The sequence below is a fragment of the Medicago sativa genome, chromosome 3 (genome assembly GCF_051527215.1).
Source record: "Medicago sativa cultivar Bolivia chromosome 3, Bolivia_mono, whole genome shotgun sequence".
In the NCBI taxonomy this organism is placed as follows: domain Eukaryota; kingdom Viridiplantae; phylum Streptophyta; class Magnoliopsida; order Fabales; family Fabaceae; genus Medicago; species Medicago sativa.
In genome coordinates, this window is record NC_140751.1 from 90,625,375 (window position 1) to 90,644,763 (window position 19,389).

At 32.1% G+C, this 19,389-nt stretch overlaps 2 protein-coding genes across 3 annotated transcripts; both read left to right on the forward strand.

Moving 5' to 3' along the window:
* The first annotated feature begins 1,109 nt into the window (after positions 1-1,109).
* LOC146941821 (respiratory burst oxidase homolog protein D-like) lies at positions 1,110-9,541 on the forward strand. Of its 2 annotated transcripts, XM_085755658.1 has the most exons (13): positions 1,110-1,723; positions 2,159-2,324; positions 2,983-3,031; positions 3,941-4,054; positions 5,367-5,786; positions 5,884-6,126; positions 6,208-6,369; positions 6,463-6,558; positions 6,686-6,819; positions 6,929-7,037; positions 8,094-8,167; positions 8,538-9,085; positions 9,214-9,541. In XM_085755658.1, exons 1-13 carry the CDS (start codon positions 1,165-1,167, stop codon positions 9,327-9,329), a joined length of 2,790 nt encoding a protein of 929 aa, XP_085611784.1. In that variant the 5' UTR covers positions 1,110-1,164; the 3' UTR covers positions 9,330-9,541. The 2 variants fall into 2 exon arrangements, with proteins under 2 accessions (XP_085611784.1, XP_085611783.1); XM_085755657.1 differs by having other exon boundaries at positions 5,884-6,369.
* A 1,985-nt stretch (positions 9,542-11,526) lies between these two features.
* On the forward strand, positions 11,527-17,009 carry LOC146941822 (respiratory burst oxidase homolog protein D-like). The gene is made up of 12 exons (XM_085755669.1): positions 11,527-12,149; positions 12,630-12,798; positions 12,910-12,958; positions 13,235-13,348; positions 13,426-13,848; positions 14,064-14,492; positions 14,589-14,684; positions 14,849-14,964; positions 15,105-15,207; positions 15,387-15,460; positions 15,761-16,314; positions 16,589-17,009. The coding sequence occupies exons 1-12, from the start codon at positions 11,603-11,605 to the stop codon at positions 16,696-16,698; spliced, it is 2,784 nt and encodes a 927-aa protein (XP_085611795.1). The 5' UTR covers positions 11,527-11,602; the 3' UTR covers positions 16,699-17,009.
* Positions 17,010-19,389: the final 2,380 nt, after the last annotated feature.

The following is a 19,389-nucleotide window of genomic DNA, read 5'->3' on the forward strand; positions in this document are numbered from 1 at the left end:
TATCAAGAAAGATTTTATCAAGAAATTGTCCCGAAATTAATGTTAGCCAATAAAATCTCAGTCTGGCCGCAAATCATGGGGTGGTGGGTGTTATGTATTTTTTTTATGAAACTTTAATAAATAAGATTAAAATCTAAGGGTGATTATTCTGCCATATCATTCTTGAATTCATCAAGAAAATCCATTCTTGATATCTAGCATTTTCCTTAAGAAAAATATTCATTCAAATTGGTAATTAAGTCTCTGGAACTAAAAAGAATGAAATTGCAAACAAATTCTAGTTGGATCAATTACATCGATGACTAAGTTACAACATTTAGGTTAATATTATAAACCGACAAGGTTCTAACAAGTATGACAAAATTAAAGTGATTAAAACATCCATGTTTTAAAATTTGTAATGTTGATCGGCAAATCATTGACTAAATCTCTAATAGATCGAAACTTACCCATCAATTTGAATCAAACAAACACCGTAACAACGAACAAAACAACACCACACTAATTAAACGACGAAATCACACAATAACTAAAAAAATCAAATCAATGTGAAAACTATTTGTTTATATAATAAGGGGAAGAAGAGAATAGATGCAGATAAGTTATTTCAGATAAAAAAAATGGTTCAAAACACGTATGATTAATAGAAAATGGAAATGCTAACGAATGCTTCCATGGTGCTTGCTAAGAACCATAAGTGGTAAGTATTTGTAAAAATGCGTGTATTCAATTGTTGAAAATTGAAATATTTAACTTTTATAAAGAATAATTGTTTATTTTAAAATACTTAAAAGCATGTTGGGAGACATTTGTTAACAAGACACATAAAAAAGAGGAGTGATATTTAAAATTTGTTGCAAATGTGAATGGGAATGTGGGAGTAATTTGAATATTGCAAATGACATCAGCATTAAGTGTCACGCTAGCTAGCTCATGAATGGCATGGTGATATATAAATGTTGCAAAGTGCCACCCTAACGCGTTTAATTGATTTTCTGGAATTTTATATCCCCAGTTTCTTACCATTATCTCATCTTCCTTAAAAAAAAAACATAGCAACACATTGACCAAAATGCACTATAAAAAGGACCACAATGCGATTGCTTTGTACATAGAGAGGTCTGAAAGAAAAAAAAGAAACATTGTGTGTAACAGAGGTAGATAATGGGAGCTGACGAGATTGAAGAAGTTTCTGACAATATAGAACTCATTGGTGGTGGTATAACTGAAAGGGTACCTCACAATGGTTCATTGAGCGGACGTTTCAACAAAATGGTAAGCAGAAGAAAAGTTAAGATAAGCTCTGAGCAACAAGATGAAGAAGAAGAAGAAGAAGAAGAAGAAGAAGAAGAAAATGAATGTGTTCAGATCACTTTTGATATTCAAGGTGACTCTGTTAGTGTTGAACCTCTTACTGGAATTAACGATCATGGAGAAGACGGAAAACTGGATTCGCTTCGCAAAAAAATAGAGAAGAGAAGGGCTCATTTGAAGGAAGTGTCTAAGGAGATGAAGCGTTTGGCTTCTTTATCAAAAAATGCCAGAGTTGGAAAAAAGAAGTATGATAGGACTACGTCTGCAGCTTCTAATGCTATCAAAGGTCTCAACTTTATCTCCAAAGCTGGTGGTGATGATGGATGGCAAAAGGTTTATGGCGAGTTCAGGGACCTTACTAAAGAAACAAATGGGTTACTTCCTCGTTCTAAATTTGGCGAATGCATAGGTATGCACAGGATTATGTTTTAATTTATTTATTTGAACTTATCTACTTTCCGTAAACATTTACGAGATTGTGGCAAACTCCTAATGAAAAGTCATAACAACTTATTTTCATGCTCATAAGCTATATATTTATCTTATTTTCATAAAGTTATCATGAAAGTTAATTTATAAAAACTACTTATTTTATAATATGTATGAAAACATTAATATTTTTTTATCTATTTTCATAGACAATGATAGAGTCGAGAATTAAAATTGAAAGGGACCATATGGACGGAACTCCAATATTTATTTAATATATCTATAGTTTGTTGGTTTTTATGTCTTTTGCTATGTTCAGTATAAAAAAAAATAAATTCTCATTATACCATTTCTTTTGCTATATTATAAACAAGGTCCATGTATGCATTTAGGATGTTTTTGGATTTTGATGTAGGCATGAAGAACTCTGAGGACTTTGCAGAAGAGCTTCTTAATGTTATTTCTAAGAGGAGGGATATTCCCCTCCATGGAGATACAATTAATGAGTTAGAGTTGAAACTAATTTGGCAGCAGATTTCTGACGACAATTATGATTCTAGGCTCAGAATATTCTTTGACATGTGATTATTTGCTATTTTCTTCTCCTTATCAAGAGTAATAAGTATATAATACTCCTTCCATTTTAAAATGAGTGTCGTTTTAGGTGTTTACACACATATTAAGAAATGCAATGATTAAAAGAAAGAAAATGGTTATTTTACCAAATTATCCTTATTAACTATTGGTTAGTTTTAAAAGTAATATTTTGGAAGTAGTGGGCAAAATATTAATTGGAGGGTATAATTGAAAAGAAAAAGTTATTATTGCATTGGAAACTGAAAACGTCATTCATTTTGAAACAAATTTTTTTACTACCTCCGTTCCTTTTTAAGTGTCACTTTTTAACATTTTACACAAACCAAGACACTCAATAAATGTTACTTTTTCTTATACAATAATCTATACTTTTACTATAATAGCCTTAGTCATTTAATATCTTATTTCATATATTTCTCTCTCCACAATAAATAACTAAGGGTAATGTTGGTAAAACAACATTTATTGTTGCATTGAACTTTGAAAGTGACAGTTAAATAGGAACAAAAAATTTCTCCAAAAGTGACACTTAAAAAGGAACGGAGGGAGTAGCTAAAGTGACACTCATTTTGAGACGGAGGGAGTACAATAAAAAATAAAAAGATCATTGAATGCACTGAAGTGTATTGATTTGGAATGCAGGATTGATAAAGATGGTGATGGCAGAATTACCAAGGATGAAATTAAACAGGTAGTATGAAGTCATTAATTCACAACCGAAACTCAAATATAAACTGTTTGTTACCCAAAATTTTATTTTAGTTTCATCAACTCATTGCCTAAAAAAAAGTTTCATCAAGTCACGAGTATAAAAAATATTACTAGGATTAGTAATACATTTGTAAATAAAAAAGTGTTAATTTTCCATAATCATCCATAGGCATTAAAAAAAAAGGGAATTGCTACTTCGAGAGAAATTTCTTATAACGAGAACATCACGATGTTTATTACTTACCAATCCCTCGTCCACCTCTTTATTTTGTAACTAGTAACAACCCATGTATTCCATCAAGTGGAGGATCCAAAACAATTCGTCAAGAGTTTACTGTATTTTTCTTGGCTAGAAATAACATAAATCTTAAAAAAAATGAGGAAGGGTGGTTTTTTATTAATTAAAATAATATTAATGACCATTCGAAAGAATTTGAACTTTGTACCTTATAAGGTTATAAGGCTAAGGTAGCTAGCATCACAAGTGTTAGTTATCCGTATAATTATTAGGGAAATGTTAACCAGTGCCCCTGGGGCACCGGTTAAGAGTCAAATATAGTAGTATTTTGCATTGAAAGTTGTGCGGTCATTGCATTAAAAGCATAAAAGTGTCTTTTTTTATTTAAAGTTTCCACTTTTGGCTTCTTTAACCAGTGCCCCGGGGCACTAATTATTAATACCATAAAAGAATAAATTTATGTTTTTCAATTGTAAATTAAGTAGAGTATCTTTTTAGATTATTAATGCATATGAAATTTTGAAAAAGTTTCATAGCAAGGGACAAGGTTATGGTAAAAGTAGGATGGAGTACTTTTTTTCCAAAATGCATTTTTTGTCCCCATAAAAATTGAAATATTCTTCTTGATCATGTGTTCAATTATATTTTCAGATCATTATCCTTAGCGCCAGTACAAACAAACTTTCAAGCCTAAAGAATCACGCAGAGCAATATGCTGCTTTGATCATGGAAGAACTAGATCCCCATGAAACAGGATATATCACGGTAATAATTTACATAAGGTTTAGGGATCTGTTTCCCAGTATAGTTAAAGTCGAACATAAGTTTACACGTAGGATAACTCAGTTCTCACCTTATAAGTTGATTTTTTAAAGGCGTTCAACTTAAATTTTAGGCTAAAGTGCAACTTTGGCCCCTTATCTTTCAAAAAGTTGCGATTTTGGTCCCCTAAGTTTGAAAACTACAATTTTGGTCCCCTATGTTTTAGCCCCTTTGCATATTTGGTCATTTTGGTCAATTTTGACCAAGTCAACGCATACTGAAAAAATAAAAAAATGAAAAATAATGAAAAAATAAAAAAATTTAAAAAATAAATGAAAAATAATAAAAAATAAATTCTTGAAAAATAAAAAATATTAATAAAAATGATTAAAAAAACGAAAAAATTTTCACAAAAATTCATGGACAATTCCAAGAATCACTTATTCGAAAAAGTAATGTCATGGAAACATTCATTTCCCTAAAGAAGAAATATGTACCAAATTTGTGGCCAAGTTGTATTCTCGTCGGTGTTTTTGTGTATACTTTTTTCGTTTCCTTGCGCCTTTAGAATGTCAAATTTTCAACATTAGAAAATTCTGTAAAAGATTCTGGAAAAAATTTGAAAAAAAATTTTCGAAAAAAATAATGTCAAATTTTTCAGATTTTTTAAAAAAATTTCCGTATTTTTTTCGAATCTTTTAAAAAATCTGGAAAATTTGACATTATTTTTTTAGAATTTTTTCATTATTTTTTTCATTTATTTAATTTAAAATCTGGAAAATTTTTATATTTTTTTATTTTTTCATTATTTATCATTTTTCCAGAATTTTTAAATATTTTTTTATTATTTTTTCATTTTTCCAGAATTTTTTAATATTTTTTTATTATTTTTTTCATTTATTTAATTTAAAAATTGATTTTTTCGATTTTTTATTTTTTTAATTAATTAATTACACACGTGGCATGCCACGTATGCGTTGACTTGGTCAAAATTGACTAAAAGGACCAAATATACAAAGGGGCTAAAACATAGGGGACTAAAATTGTAGTTTTCAAACTTAGGGGGCCAAAATCGCAACTTTTTGAAAGATAGGGGGCCAAAGTTGCACTTTAGCCTAAATTTTACTAATATGCTATTCAAGATCCATTAGATTAACTGCTGTTAAATTACTGCTAATCAATTAATGATAGCAATCCTTAACTTACAACCTACTTCATAAGGACCAGTTAGGCCAAACTTAACTTCTGGTAATATATAGCTTGTCATTTTAGCCATATTTTTTTGGCCAATTGGTGATTATTGTTTGGAATACAGAAATATGACCTAGAGATACTTTTGTTGCATGGACCAACTCATTCTACAAGAGGGGATAGATACCTGAGCGAAATGCTAAGTATGAAGCTTAAGGGTATGTATAAATACAATCCTGTTAGGAAGATGTATAGAGATGCCATTTACTTTCTGCAGGACAATTGGCAAAGAACTTGGATATTAGTATTGTGGATTGGAGTTATGTTAGGTCTATTTGCCTACAAATTTGTGCAGTATAGAAGAAAAGCTGCTTATCAGGTGATGGGCCATTGTGTTTGCATGGCTAAAGGTGCAGCTGAGACACTCAAATTGAACATGTCTATTATCTTGTTACCTGTTTGCCGAAACACTGTTACATGGCTCAGGAGCAAGACCAAGCTAGGCATTGTTGTTCCTTTTAATGACAACCTCAACTTCCACAAGGTAAATTGGCAAAGAATGATAAAAAGAGAAAATTAATCTATAAATTATGGTCTTGCTAGTAAGTGATTGAGTGCACATGTTAATATGTAATTTGCAGGTAATAGCTGTGGCAGTAGCAATTGGAGTTGGTATACATGCTATTTATCATCTTGCTTGTGACTTTCCTAGCCTTCTTCATGCAAATAGTGAAAAGTACAAGCTCATGGAACCATTTTTTGGAAAGCAAGCAACAAATTATTGGCATTTTGTGAAATCATGGGAAGGAGTAACAGGGATTATAATGGTTGTTTTAATGGCAATAGCCTTCACAACGGCTAGTCCTTGGTTAAGGAAAAGAAAGGTTGAAGAACCCAAAACACCCAGAAAGGTCGAAGAACCCAAAACACCAACAAAGGTTGAAGAACCCAAAACACCCAGAAAGGTCGAAGAACCCAAAACACCCAATTGCCTCCAACCCCTCCTCAATAGTGTAACTGGTTTCAATGTCTTCTGGTACACTCATCATCTCTTTGTCTTTGTCTATGCACTTTTGATTGTGCATGGATTCAAACTATACTTTACTAAAGAATGGTACAAGAAAACGGTTAGCACCTTCCTTCAAATATCCTTTAATTTTATCCAGTTTCTCAGCTAATTCTTGTATATTCTAAGGAACTTTATTGTATCTCTTTGGTAGACTTGGATGTATTTGGCTATTCCCGTCACCGTTTATGCATTGGAAAGACTGACTAGAATACTCAGACCACGCATCAAATCTGTCAAAATATTAAAGGTGAATATTGAATTACTCACTATCAGTATCACTACATGAAGAAACATATTACTGATTTAGAATATTGTCATTAAATTCATTCATAGATACTACTATACTGACCAAATTTTGTATGTCCCACTTGAAGGCGGTTGTTTATAAAAAGGATCTCAAATCTCCTGGAGACGTGTTGGGGCTTCATGTGTCAAAACCTGAGGGGTTTAGATACAAGAGCGGACAATACATGTTTGTAAAATGTGCTGCTATCTCTCCATTTGAATGGTACTACGAATTTGAAGAAATATAATTACAGTAGTAGTCTTTGCATGCTATATGAATTGTTGCATCTAAATACCTTCTTAAAATGTTAAATGTTGTTATGGTCTCACAGGCATCCATTTTCTATAACCTCAGCCCCAGGGGATGACTACCTTAGCGTTCACATCAAGAGGCACGGTGACTGGACCAAGTGTCTCATAGCCGAATTCTCCAAGTCGAAGGTGTTAGTTCAGATTATCTATTGTTCGTAATACTATTATAATTATTTTCTTAGTTTCACGGTCAACATATCACTTTATTAGCAAATGGTAAAAAACATGTTAATGGCACATGGAAGGGAGTACTCCACTGCTCCCCATCCATGTCATTCAAAATGCCCCCGTCCGCCCATGTCCTATGTCGGGGAGAATTTTCTCATTACTCGTCCCCGTAAATCTTTTTTTTTGGTAGAATGACAAAAGAAAAAGAAGAAAAGAAAAAAAAAATCTTAAAAACAGGGTTCGGCCTGGGGTATCAAGCCTCAACACCGACTTCAACTCCGATAGAGAGCATGCCAAAAAGTCACACATAATTTTGAAGAGCGACCGAGCGGCCAAGAAATTTGTGCATGGTTGTCCTCTCGAAGCACATATTGGAAAGAATTGTTAGGAATATGCTCCTTTAACCCAAAAATCTTCACCAACAAAGAAACGTACACATGCATATGAGAGTGATATGAATTTTGAAGAAGACGGAGGACTTCTAAAGAATCTGTTTCACAAATAACTCGTGGAATAGAGTTGTTCATTACTAACATCAAACCATGGTAAACCTCAAATAACTCAACAAAAAGTGCATCCCCCTGCCCTTCGCTAGAAGAGAATCCAGCTATCCAATTTCCCTTGTTATCGCATCGGAAGCATCACAACTTCCATCAATATTCAACTTAACACAAAAGTAGAAGTATATATTTAAAAAAATAACACTCCCCTCGTTTCAAAATGAGTGTCGTTTAAGGTTTCTACACACATGTTAAGAAATGAAAAAAGTTGTCATAAGGTATAACCCTTTTACTATACTACGTCTACCGCTAATAACTATTGATTTGTTTCCCACAAAAGTAGAATATATGAATTTGAAAGTAGTGTACACAACATTAATTAGAGAACATAATTGTAAACAACTTATGAGACACCTATAATTTATAAAGAAAATGGATGCAAATGCAGTCCAATTTTGTTTGCAATTCGATCGTGGTTTCTCTTTGACTAACTGGGTTATTGCTTTGGTTATATCAGAGTTGTCTTCAATCAATCCATGGACAGAGTGGACTTCTAAAGGATGAATGCTTGCCAGGAGATAACAGCCCAAGGTAACAAAGACATAGATAAGAGTAGTATATATGTATATATGTCAAATCGTTTTTATTTATTTCATTAATAGTATCACTTATTTTATTTAGATATGTGATAGTATTACTTATTTTAGATAATGGGTTTTTAAACTTATAATACATTTAGTAGGACTGATAATGAGATACAAGCATATCACCCAATACACAAAGTGTGTCTATCACAAATTCTTTACTAAATCGTATTTTTTTTTCTTCATATAAATAAATTTCGTCTTTGTTTGAAAACATGGAGGGTGGTTAGTGTAATTTGTGAGTTTGTGGTTTTTTTATTATCAAAATTATTTCCCTTATAATATATGGCTTTATATATTGTACTATATATACGCAGTACCCCCCTCCCTAAAGTTTTGGTTGACGGTCCTTATGGAGCACCAGCACAAGACTACAAACAATATGAGGTGGTTTTACTTGTGGGACTGGGAATTGGGGCTACCCCAATGATAAGCATAGTAAAGGACATATTGAATAATATCAAGGCGAAGGAAGAGGAGGAAAGGATCACTAATATGGAGGAGGGAACAATTGGTAAATCATCACAACACAAGAAAAGTGGTCTGAATAAATTTAAAACTAGAAAGGCTTATTTTTACTGGATGGCTGGTGAACAAGGTTTCTTTGATTGGTTTAAAGGGGTAATAAATGAGGTGGCTGAAGACGATCATCATAGGAAAGTAATTGAGATACACAGTCACTTGACTAGTGTATATGAAGACGGTGATGCTCGCTCTGCTCTTGTTACTGTCCTTCAATCACTAAGCCGTGCTAAAGATGGTCTGGATATCTTAAATGGAACGCCCATCAAGTCTTTCTTTGCACGACCCAATTGGCGCAGTGTCTTTAAGAGCATTGAATATAATCATCCAGGGAAACGCATTGGTGAGTTCCTATTCTTCGTGTTCATTTGAATTTGCAGAACAAAATCAACATTTTTAGAGTTTCCATTATCACTGTACCATTATGATTTCGTCAACTTACCATGCTACCAAACATATTTCAATATGCAGGAGTGTTTTACTGTGGGGCACCGGCACCTATTAAAGAACTTCGTGAGTTAGCTTTGGAATTTTCTCAGAAGTCAGACACCAAAACCAAATTTGATTTCCACAAGGAGAATTTCTAAAAAGATAAACATTAATCTTTGAAGATCAACATGGACGGGAACAAGATGGTCTTTCACTTTTATCCCACTACTATATCTATATGGGAGCAATTGTTTCATGGTTGAATGTTATGTTTGTTCAGTTATACTGTATTCTCTCTGTTTCTTTTAGTTGTCGTTTGTTATTATACATTTTATTATTGATGAAATTATTTGTTTTTTCTTTGGGTACAGATTATTTATTTTTCTATAATACTTTTAACTGATTATTATTATTATTATTTCATAACATTTTAATCGCGTGGAAATGATGGAGACTATGTGCAAGTCTCTTCCTTAGCACGTCTCTTTTTCATTCTCTTGGATGAATTGCTCAATATATGCTGCTCTGGAAGCCAGTTCATTTTGTGACGGGCTTGTCCCTCCAATTTCTCGAACCTTTATAAGAAGTAGTAAAATTTGTCATGAAAACATATTTCCATGTTTTCCCAGTTTTATATCTAGATTAGATTAGTGGGAAGAGAAACATCACGTAAATGTGGTTCATGTCAAAGATAAAAGAACAATTAGGGTGCGTTTGTTTCAAGTTATATTTGTAGATTCCCGGGAATAAAAAGATGGAAAAATGTATGCCTATGTTTGTTACAAGTTTACTAAGTTTTATTCCTGGGTATAAAACGTTCCTGGGAATAGAAAAACTTTCCCAAAGAAAATGGTGGGAATAAAGTTCCCATGAAGATGGGAATAATTTTATATGTAATTGCCTATTATATTTCCTATTTTTATGGTTCCCGGGAATATTATAATGTTAAACAAACATCTTTTTTCTATAAACCTTGGAATAAAATTTCCATCTTAAAGTTCCAAGGAATGTTATTCCTAGGAATAAATTTGATAAACTTGAAATTTTTCGAAGTAATATATATTAAAATAAATTCAAAAAATATATAAAAAAATAATAATAACAATTTGAAAATTTGTCAATAAGTCATTTTACAATATCAGTAAAATATTATATTTATTTTTATATTATATCATTTATAATACTTTTCTTTTTATTTTCAATTCCTTTTATTTTTCTTTTTATCAATGAAACATCTGGCCTAGCGGAAAACGGCCAAAAAATACACGTAGACAATATGCTCTCAGAAGCATTCACATAGTAGATACCCACTATAGAGCAACTGAAGTCTTCTTTTTTTCAATTGTTTTTCCCACATACAGCAGCTTCTTAGAGTTAACCAACATCAATGATAAATATGCAAAAAAGCATTTCATTGACTAGACTTATTCAATTCCAACTTCTATTCTAACACAATAATACTAGACAGGGAACATAAATAGTTTAAGTGTAAATAATTGATAACCTTAAAAAAAATATAATTAATTAATTCAATTACATTTCACTAGTAAGATATTTGTAAATATTCATTCTTATTTATATGCCGTTTTCAAATATTAAAATCATTCATTCAAAAAAAATATTAAAATCATATTAACTATATTCTTTTGTCAATAATATACTGTTCTTTTAACTCTTTTTTTTTATTATCAAAATTGGAAAATAGAAAAATTATATTAGTTAAAAGTGATATTAATGATATTTTTTTAATTATCTAGTTCAGTTTACTTTGCATTAATAAAGTTGGAAAACCATTTTGATTACTAATTTTCTCCGTTTAATAAAATTACAATTATTACAATTTTTTTCAATGAGTATAAAAGACTAAAATGACATTTGTTTGCTTAGTCAAACTTTTAGACCAACTCATGTTATGCATGATTAGTTGTTAGTGATCTTAAATGATCTTAAAATAAGATCATTGAAGTGAACTTTTGGCTTTTTCAATAAAAAAAGACCATTGATTTAAAAAGCAAATTAAAGAACAAGTAGTTAAATTTGTTTTTGTCAAATAAATTAAGAAAAAAAATGGACAACCGGTAGTTAATTTGATGTGTGAAAATGATTTTCCAAACCTAGTACTAATAAAAAAAGGTTTTGGTCGTTTCATCAACACAAGAAAAATAGTTTTGGTCTTGGAATTCAAAGTGTGGTCTAATATCTAGAAATTGAGCTTCACATCGTTCCAAAACAGCTGAGATTGTATTCATCAGCATTAGTATATGTATTCCCACAGTCCCATGTAGTTTCCTGGAATTTGATATCCTCTACGTTGACCCAAATGTAACATAAAAAAAGACCAAAATAGTAATATGCAAATGCTTTTAAATGACGGAGAGACAGAGCATGCATGTCACAAAAACAAGGACATTGTGTGTAAGAGAGACATATAATGGGAACTGACGAGATTGAAGAAGTTCCTGCAGATATAGAACTCGTTCAAAGAGTACATCGCAATGGTTCGCTTAGCAGAAGAAGAGGTAGGTCAAATTACAGCAGCATAGATGAAGAACAAGAAGCAGGAGATTATGTTGATGTCACTTTCGAAGTTCAAGGTGACTCTATTGCTTTACATGTTGAACCTGTTACTGGAAATAATGATCGTGGAGAAGACGACAAACTTATTTTGCTTGGCAAAGGAATGGAGAAGAAAAGGTCTTTTGGTGATTCGTTTGGGAGAACTGCTTCAAATCATCTGAGGCAACTTTCTCGGGAGGTGATTCGTTTAACTTCTTTCTCAAGACAAGTTGAAGTTGAAAAAGGGAAGTATGATAGGACTATGTCTGCTGCTTTTCATGCTCTCAAAGGACTCAAGTTTATCACTCAGAATGATGGTGATGCTGGATGGAAAAAGGTTGAGGATGAGTTTGATAGGCTTATTAAAGAAAAAGAAACAAATGATGGGTTGCTTCCTCGTGAGAAGTTTGCCGAATGCATAGGTACTGCTTAATACAAATCCATTTTCTAATGTTTGTTGAGTTTTATGTTTTGATTTTCTTATTTAAATTTATCTATTCATATAAATACTTATAAAACTGTTTGGATGACTTAAGAAAACAACTTATGATGTGTCTATAAGTTGTTTTTAGATTATGTTCATAGAATTGGTTTGTTGCAGTTTTTTTGGGTGAAATATCAATTTTTTAAAATTAAAAAAAAAAAAAAAAACACTTTTAAAAGTTTGAATCCATTTGTTACAATTTTTTTTCTTTCAAAAAACAAGAATTTAAAAACTGCTTCAAATATTGTGTAGCTTCTCTAAGAAAATCAATTTTAATCACTTAATTTTGTTTAAAAAAAACACACAAAAATAGCTTGCATCATTGTAAACAAACATCTGTGTCCATAGAACGGTTGTAAACAAAAATAGCTTGCATGTAAGTGTGAGCTTTCTGAGGATGTTTTGAATTTTGATGTAGGGATGAACAATGACGACAAGTCTGAGAAATTTGCACTTAAGCTTTTTGATGCTATTTCTAGGAGGAGGAATATTCATAGAGATTCATTCAATAAGGCTCAATTGAAAGATTGTTGGAACCAGATTTGTGAGCACAATTTCGATTCTAGGCTCAGAATATTCTTTGACATGTAATTCTTTGCTATTTTGTTCTTCTTATGAATATACAGAATACTAGTATATAAACAAATAAAAGAGTATGCATTGAATGCACTGAAGTGTATTATTAATTTGCAATGCAGGGTTGATAAAAATGCCGATGGCAGAATCGATAAGGAAGAAATTGAAGAGGTTTGGAATCATAACTTCAAATCTGAGGAAACTCAAATATAAATTGTGTGGACTTTACAACAACAAAAAAAAGAAACTGCATGTGCTACCTAAGATTTTACATTTTCATGAAACTACTCTATACGTAATAATTATACTTACAATTATTGATATTTTGAAAGAAAAAAAATCAGAATTAGGGACGGATGGAGTAATACTTTTTCGAGTATGCATTTTCGTCCCCATCAGGATTGAATTTGTCTTGATCATATTTAATCTGTTCAATTATGTTTTCAGATTATTATCCTTAGTGCCAGTGCAAACAAACTCAAAAACATACAGGATCGGGCAGAGGAATATGCTTCTTCGATCATGGAAGGACTGGACCCTCATGGCACAGGATTTATCATGGTGATTATTACATATATAGCTTCTCATTTTAGCCAAATTTCTTTGTTACCATTTGTTGATTATTGTTTGGAAGACAGGTAAAAGACCTTGAGGAACTATTGTTGCATGGACCACCAACTCATCCTGTAAGAGGAGAAAGTAAGTTCCTGAGCGAAATACTAAGCATAAAGCTGGCTAGAAATGAACACAATCTTCTTAAGAAGTGGCATAGAGATACAAAGTACTTTCTGCTACACAATTGGAAGAGAATTTGGATATTAGTATTGTGGATAGGCGTCATGTCTGGTCTATTTGCCTACAAATTCATGCAGTACAGAAGAAAAGCTGCATATGAAGTGATGGGACATTGTGTGTGTATGGCTAAAGGTGCGGCTGAGACGCTCAAATTGAACATGGCAATTATCTTGTTACCTGTTTGCCGAAACACCGTTACCTGGCTTAGGAACAAGAGCAAGCTAGGCATTGCTGTTCCTTTTGATGACAACCTCAACTTTCACCAGGTAAATTTTACAGCTGGTTATACATTAGATAATTTACAAATCCTAGATGGAAGTCATGGATAAGAGAAAATGAAGAAAGTAAAATAGAAATTGTGTGGTAATGAGAATATTGATTACATCAAAGAGTACAAAAAACTTATATAGCCAATGCGAACCACTAAACTTTAACTAATGAAATTAATTTGTAAATAACTATTAGATCCTGTATTTTGCAGATAATAGCTGTTGCAATAGCAATTGGAGTTGGTATACATTCTATTTATCATCTTGCTTGTGACTTTCCTAGTCTTATTCACGCGAATAGTGAAAAGTACGAGCTCATGGAACCATTTTTTGGAAAGCAAGCAACAAATTATTGGCATTTTGTGAAATCATGGGAAGGAGTAACAGGGATTGTAATGGTTGTTTTAATGACAATTGCCTTCACGTTGGCTAGTCCTTGGTTAAGGAAAAGAACGGTCAAAGAACCCAAAGCACCCGGAAAGGACGAAGAACCCAAAACACCCAATTGCCTCCAACCCCTCATTTATATAACTGGTTTCAATGCCTTTTGGTACTCTCATCATCTCTTTGTATTTGTCTATGCCCTTTTGATTGTGCATGGATTCAAACTTTACTTTACTAAGGAATGGTACAAGAAAACGGTTAGCACCTTTCTTCAATTATCCTTTTTCCTTTTTATCCAGTTTCTCAGATAATTCTTGTATATTCTAAGGAACGTTATTGTATGTGTTTTGTAGACTTGGATGTATTTGGCTATTCCCATCATCATTTATGCATTGGAAAGACTGCATAGAGCACTCAAATCACGCATCAAGTCTGTTGATATATTGAAGGTAAGTGTTGAATATTAGAGTACTCACTACATGAAGAAACATAAGAAGGATTCAAAATTGTAGATCAAATCTATTATAGATATAAATTACAACATGGTATTAATTCATATAGTCTTCAAAAGACAAAAGCATGTCTGACCAAATTTTGTATGTTCTATTTAAAGGTGGTTGTTTATCCTGCAAATGTGTTGGCCCTTCGTATGTCAAAGCCTCAGAGGTTCAGATACAAAAGCGGACAATACATGTTTGTAAATTGTGCCGATGTCTCTCCATTGGAATGGTATTATGAATTTGAAGAAACATAAGTAGTTCTTGTATGCTATATGAAATATTGCATCTAAATACCTTGTATTTTTCAGTTCCTCTTTTTCACTAAACATCAAATTCCTACAGTGTGAAATGTTGTTTATGGTTTCACAGGCATCCATTTTCCATAACTTCTGCCCCAGGAGATGACTACCTTAGTGTTCACATCAGATCATTAGGTGACTGGACCCGGAGTCTCAGAGTCAAATTCTCAGAGGTGTGAATTCTAGTTAACTTTTGTTCGGTAGTGCTATAATAATTATAATTATTTGGAGATTTTATAAAATGTACTACATTTTGATTTATTTATTTATCTGCAAATCTAGACGCAATCCAATTTTCCTTGCAATTGGTGTTTTCTCGTGGTGACTAACAAGGTTGTTTTGGTTCTCTCAGGGTTGTAGTCCGGCAACTATTGGGCAGAGTGGAAAACTAAGAGCTGAATGCTTGCCGGGAGACGGTAGCCCAAGGTAACACATAGTAGTTAATAATAGTAAAATCAAAATCAAGTTCACAAATCCTAGTTTACCAGACAAATATATCGAAGTTGTTATGTCAAATCATGTGACTGTGTTCGAATCACAGCTCATCTACTTCTCTGACTAAGTTGTCAAGTGTTTTTGTCATTTCATCTATATCTATAAAAAAAATCAAAATCAAATAATTATTTATTCATTTATAATATATGATTTATGCTGAGAAAAATAATATATGGTTTATTGCATAGTGACTAACAAGTGATGCTTTGTTATTGTACTACTTCTATGTAGGACTCTCCCCAAAATTCGGATTGATGGTCCTTATGGAGCGCCTGCTCAAGACTACAAACAATATGAGGTGGTTTTACTTGTAGGACTGGGAATTGGGGCTACCCCAATGATAAGTATAACAAAGGACATATTGAATAATATTAAGGCCAAGGAAGAGGAGGAAAGCATCACTAATATGGAGGAGGGAACAGTTGGTAGATCACCAAGACCATCACAACACAAGAAAACCGATTTGAGCAACTTTAAAACTAGAAAGGCTTATTTTTATTGGGTGACTAAGGAACAGAGTTCATTTGACTGGTTTAAACAGGTAATGAATGAGGTTGTTGAAGACGATCATCATAGGGGAGCGATTGAGCTCCACAATTACTGTACTAATGTTTATGAAAAGGGTGATGCTCGCTCTGTTCTTATTGCTATGCTTCAATCACTCGACCAAGCTAAAAATGGCGTGGATATCCTCACTGGAACACCCGTCCAGTCTCACTTTGGCAGACCCAATTGGCGCAGTGTCTACAAGCGCATTGCATGTAATCATGAACAAACACGCGTTGGTGAGTTCCCGTATAATTATTTGTGCTTGTTTGGATTTGCTTGTGTCATGGCGAATTTTCTTAAACTACTATATTTTTACGATGAAATAATTATTCCATAGTTATTTCGTCAAACCTACTATAATTCAAAACATAAACTTCAACTGACATCTCTTAAGTTTTCTATTCTATGTAACAACTTCAAAATACAAATCAAGTGCGATTGTGCCGCATATACTCCTTCAACTTTTTTTTTAGCTCTGCGTCACTAAGGAGTCAAGTTTATGTGATGCAGGAGTATTTTACTGTGGGACACCGGTACCTATTAAAGTTCTTCGTGATCTAGCTTTGGAATTTTCTCAGAAGACAACCACCAAATTTGATTTCCACAAGGAGAATTTCTAGACAGATGGACATTATTGTTGAAGACAAAAAGGGGCTTCGGGACAAGACGGTCTTCCACTTTTGAAAAGGAGTACTATAATGTTTGTCCAATTAGATTGTACATATACCCCTTCATATAGTAAGTTTATATATGTTTGAAAATATTTGTGGATAACATGTTACACTTATGGACCATGTACAACAGTGTGATTAATCCTATTCCTAATAGTTTAAAGTGTGTTTCGAAGAGCATATTAGGCATTTTATCATATGAATACTTGTGTACGTAATTGTTAGAAAGAAGAAAAAAATTATACTCTATGTTATAAAAATAGCAATAATGTGATTACTCTTATTGTTTGTAACTTGATCTTATAAGCTCTACTAGATATTGAATTGTCGTACACTTTTAAGTTCTAAACTTATGCATAATTTGCTCTTAATCCATCTTCGAGCTTGTAAAATAATTTATACATAAACTTACACATAAAATAAACACCTACTAAATAAGTGCTTAACTGAATCATCATGAAGGTGTAATTCAAGCGATAGAGTTGAAATAGCTTGAGAGAGAAATTCGTAATATATTTACCACCTCATATTTATTTGTTAAAATTTTAAACCACAGCCCCTCCCTCTCACTTTTAAATCTCCAACACCAATTTTACAACAAAGCATGGTTAAATGCTTTAAGATTTTGTACCTCAAACCTTCTTTTTCTTCTTGGCAAACAACTAGTTTTCCACTCTAGCTCTGTGCAGTATGGAAAACTGGCATATTCTTTACAATTACAACTAATTTTCTTAATATCTATGAATTTTGTAGGTGGGTTGTTTTTGGATTTCTAAATTCTATTTACCGAAGTTGTTATTAGTTTGAGTCACGACCAAGTCACTCATATCTTTTCTAATCCTTCAAAATCTCAATTGAATACACCCCCCTAAGTCTCTTAGATAACTTTTTAGAGAGAAAAAATTTGTTACAAATTTCATAATTTTCTGATTTTTTTTTATGGCTTTATCATGTATAACGTTGCAAATCATTGTTTAGTAGAGGGTTATAGTATTACTAGCTATGTTTGATTTTTTTTTTAATAAGTATTTATGACTATATTACAATGTTATCCAACAAGAAATTGTCCTCGTGAGTTTAGCTCAGTTGATTGGGACAATGCATAAAATATGCAAGGTCGGGGGTTTGAACCCCGGCTACTACCAAAGCCTCGGCCACTACCAAAAAAATCCAACAAGAAATTAAGTATTTTCTTCAATTATCTATTTTTTTTTCTTCAAGAAATTAAGTATTTTCTTCAATTATCTATTTTTTTGTGGTCTTCAATTATCTATTTTTTTTGTGGTGGTTGGGGTTCGAACCCCAGACCTTGCACCCCAGACCTTGCATATATTATGCATTGTCCATACCAACCGAGATAAGTTCACGAGTACTTCAATTCTCTATTTGATATGAGAATGAAATCTTATATATTAAATTTCTTAATAAAAGTATTTGGAGCCAAAAAAGATTATGCAAATTTCTTTCCTAATTGTTTTCCTTTTTTATTAAAAAAAATGATTTCATATCTTATCTTATATATTAAAGTTGTTAAGTCTCTTAAATAACTTTTTGCAGCCAAAAAATTTGTTACAAATTTCATAATTTTTTTATTTTTATTTTTATTGTTTTATCATGTATAATGTTGCAAATCATTCTTTAGTAAAGGGTTATAGTATTAGTAGCTATATTTGATTGTTTTTATTAAAATGTATTTATGGTTCTATTACAATGTTGTAAATCCAACAAGAAATTAAGTATTTTCTTCAATAATCTATCTGATATGAAAATGAATAGTTAAAATTATTTAAGGTTTTGATTTTTTGTCTTTAGAAGTAATAATTCAAAAGCATAATAAAGATTTTTTTTTTTAATAACATATCCACAATGCACCATCACTTGTTATTACATTATAAGAAATGCATGTATGTGTGTGTGTGTGCGCGTCTGCGCATGTGCGTGGGTGTGTGTTATTTAATTTTTGATTAATGAGTAATTTATGTCAAAATTGGTTCAAATATATAATGAACTTGTGTTTTTATTTTTTTTATATGATATTGCAATTTTACAAATATTAATCATTTAGATAACTAACTTCTTGTGCAAGTAGTAGTTCATACAAACGTTAAATAGTTTGCTCCAAAACTCCAAAGTGTTGTGATCCTATATCCAAATATAACTAAAGAAAGAAAAAAAAAATCCTAAATCGCTAAATGTCTTCAGCATCTAAGATAAATAGTCGTTTGAAGATGGTACTCAGTTGCCACATTTGTAGGAAAATTGGTTTTGCACATACGCTCCATCTTCCTTATCAAAAGTGGCAGCTGATTGCCTTCAATCTTAATGGAATATATTTATTATTTATTAATTTTAATTGGTTTAAAGAAAAAAAAAATCAATCATAGCCGTTGATTTCTATTTATGCCACATGTCATTCAGTTGGGCAAAGAAATGTTGATCCGCATTTCCTTTGGAAATGGAGAGGACCCGGACGCCCCATTATCACGTTCAAATGTCAATCATTATGGAGCAACTAAATTCTTCTTTTGTTCGGTTGTTTTTCCCACATGATTGATTAGGGTCAGCAAAATGCTCAAAAAAAGTCAATGAAAAAAAATGCAAAAGTAAAAGGCATTTCATTCAGAGCGGTGATAGGCATAC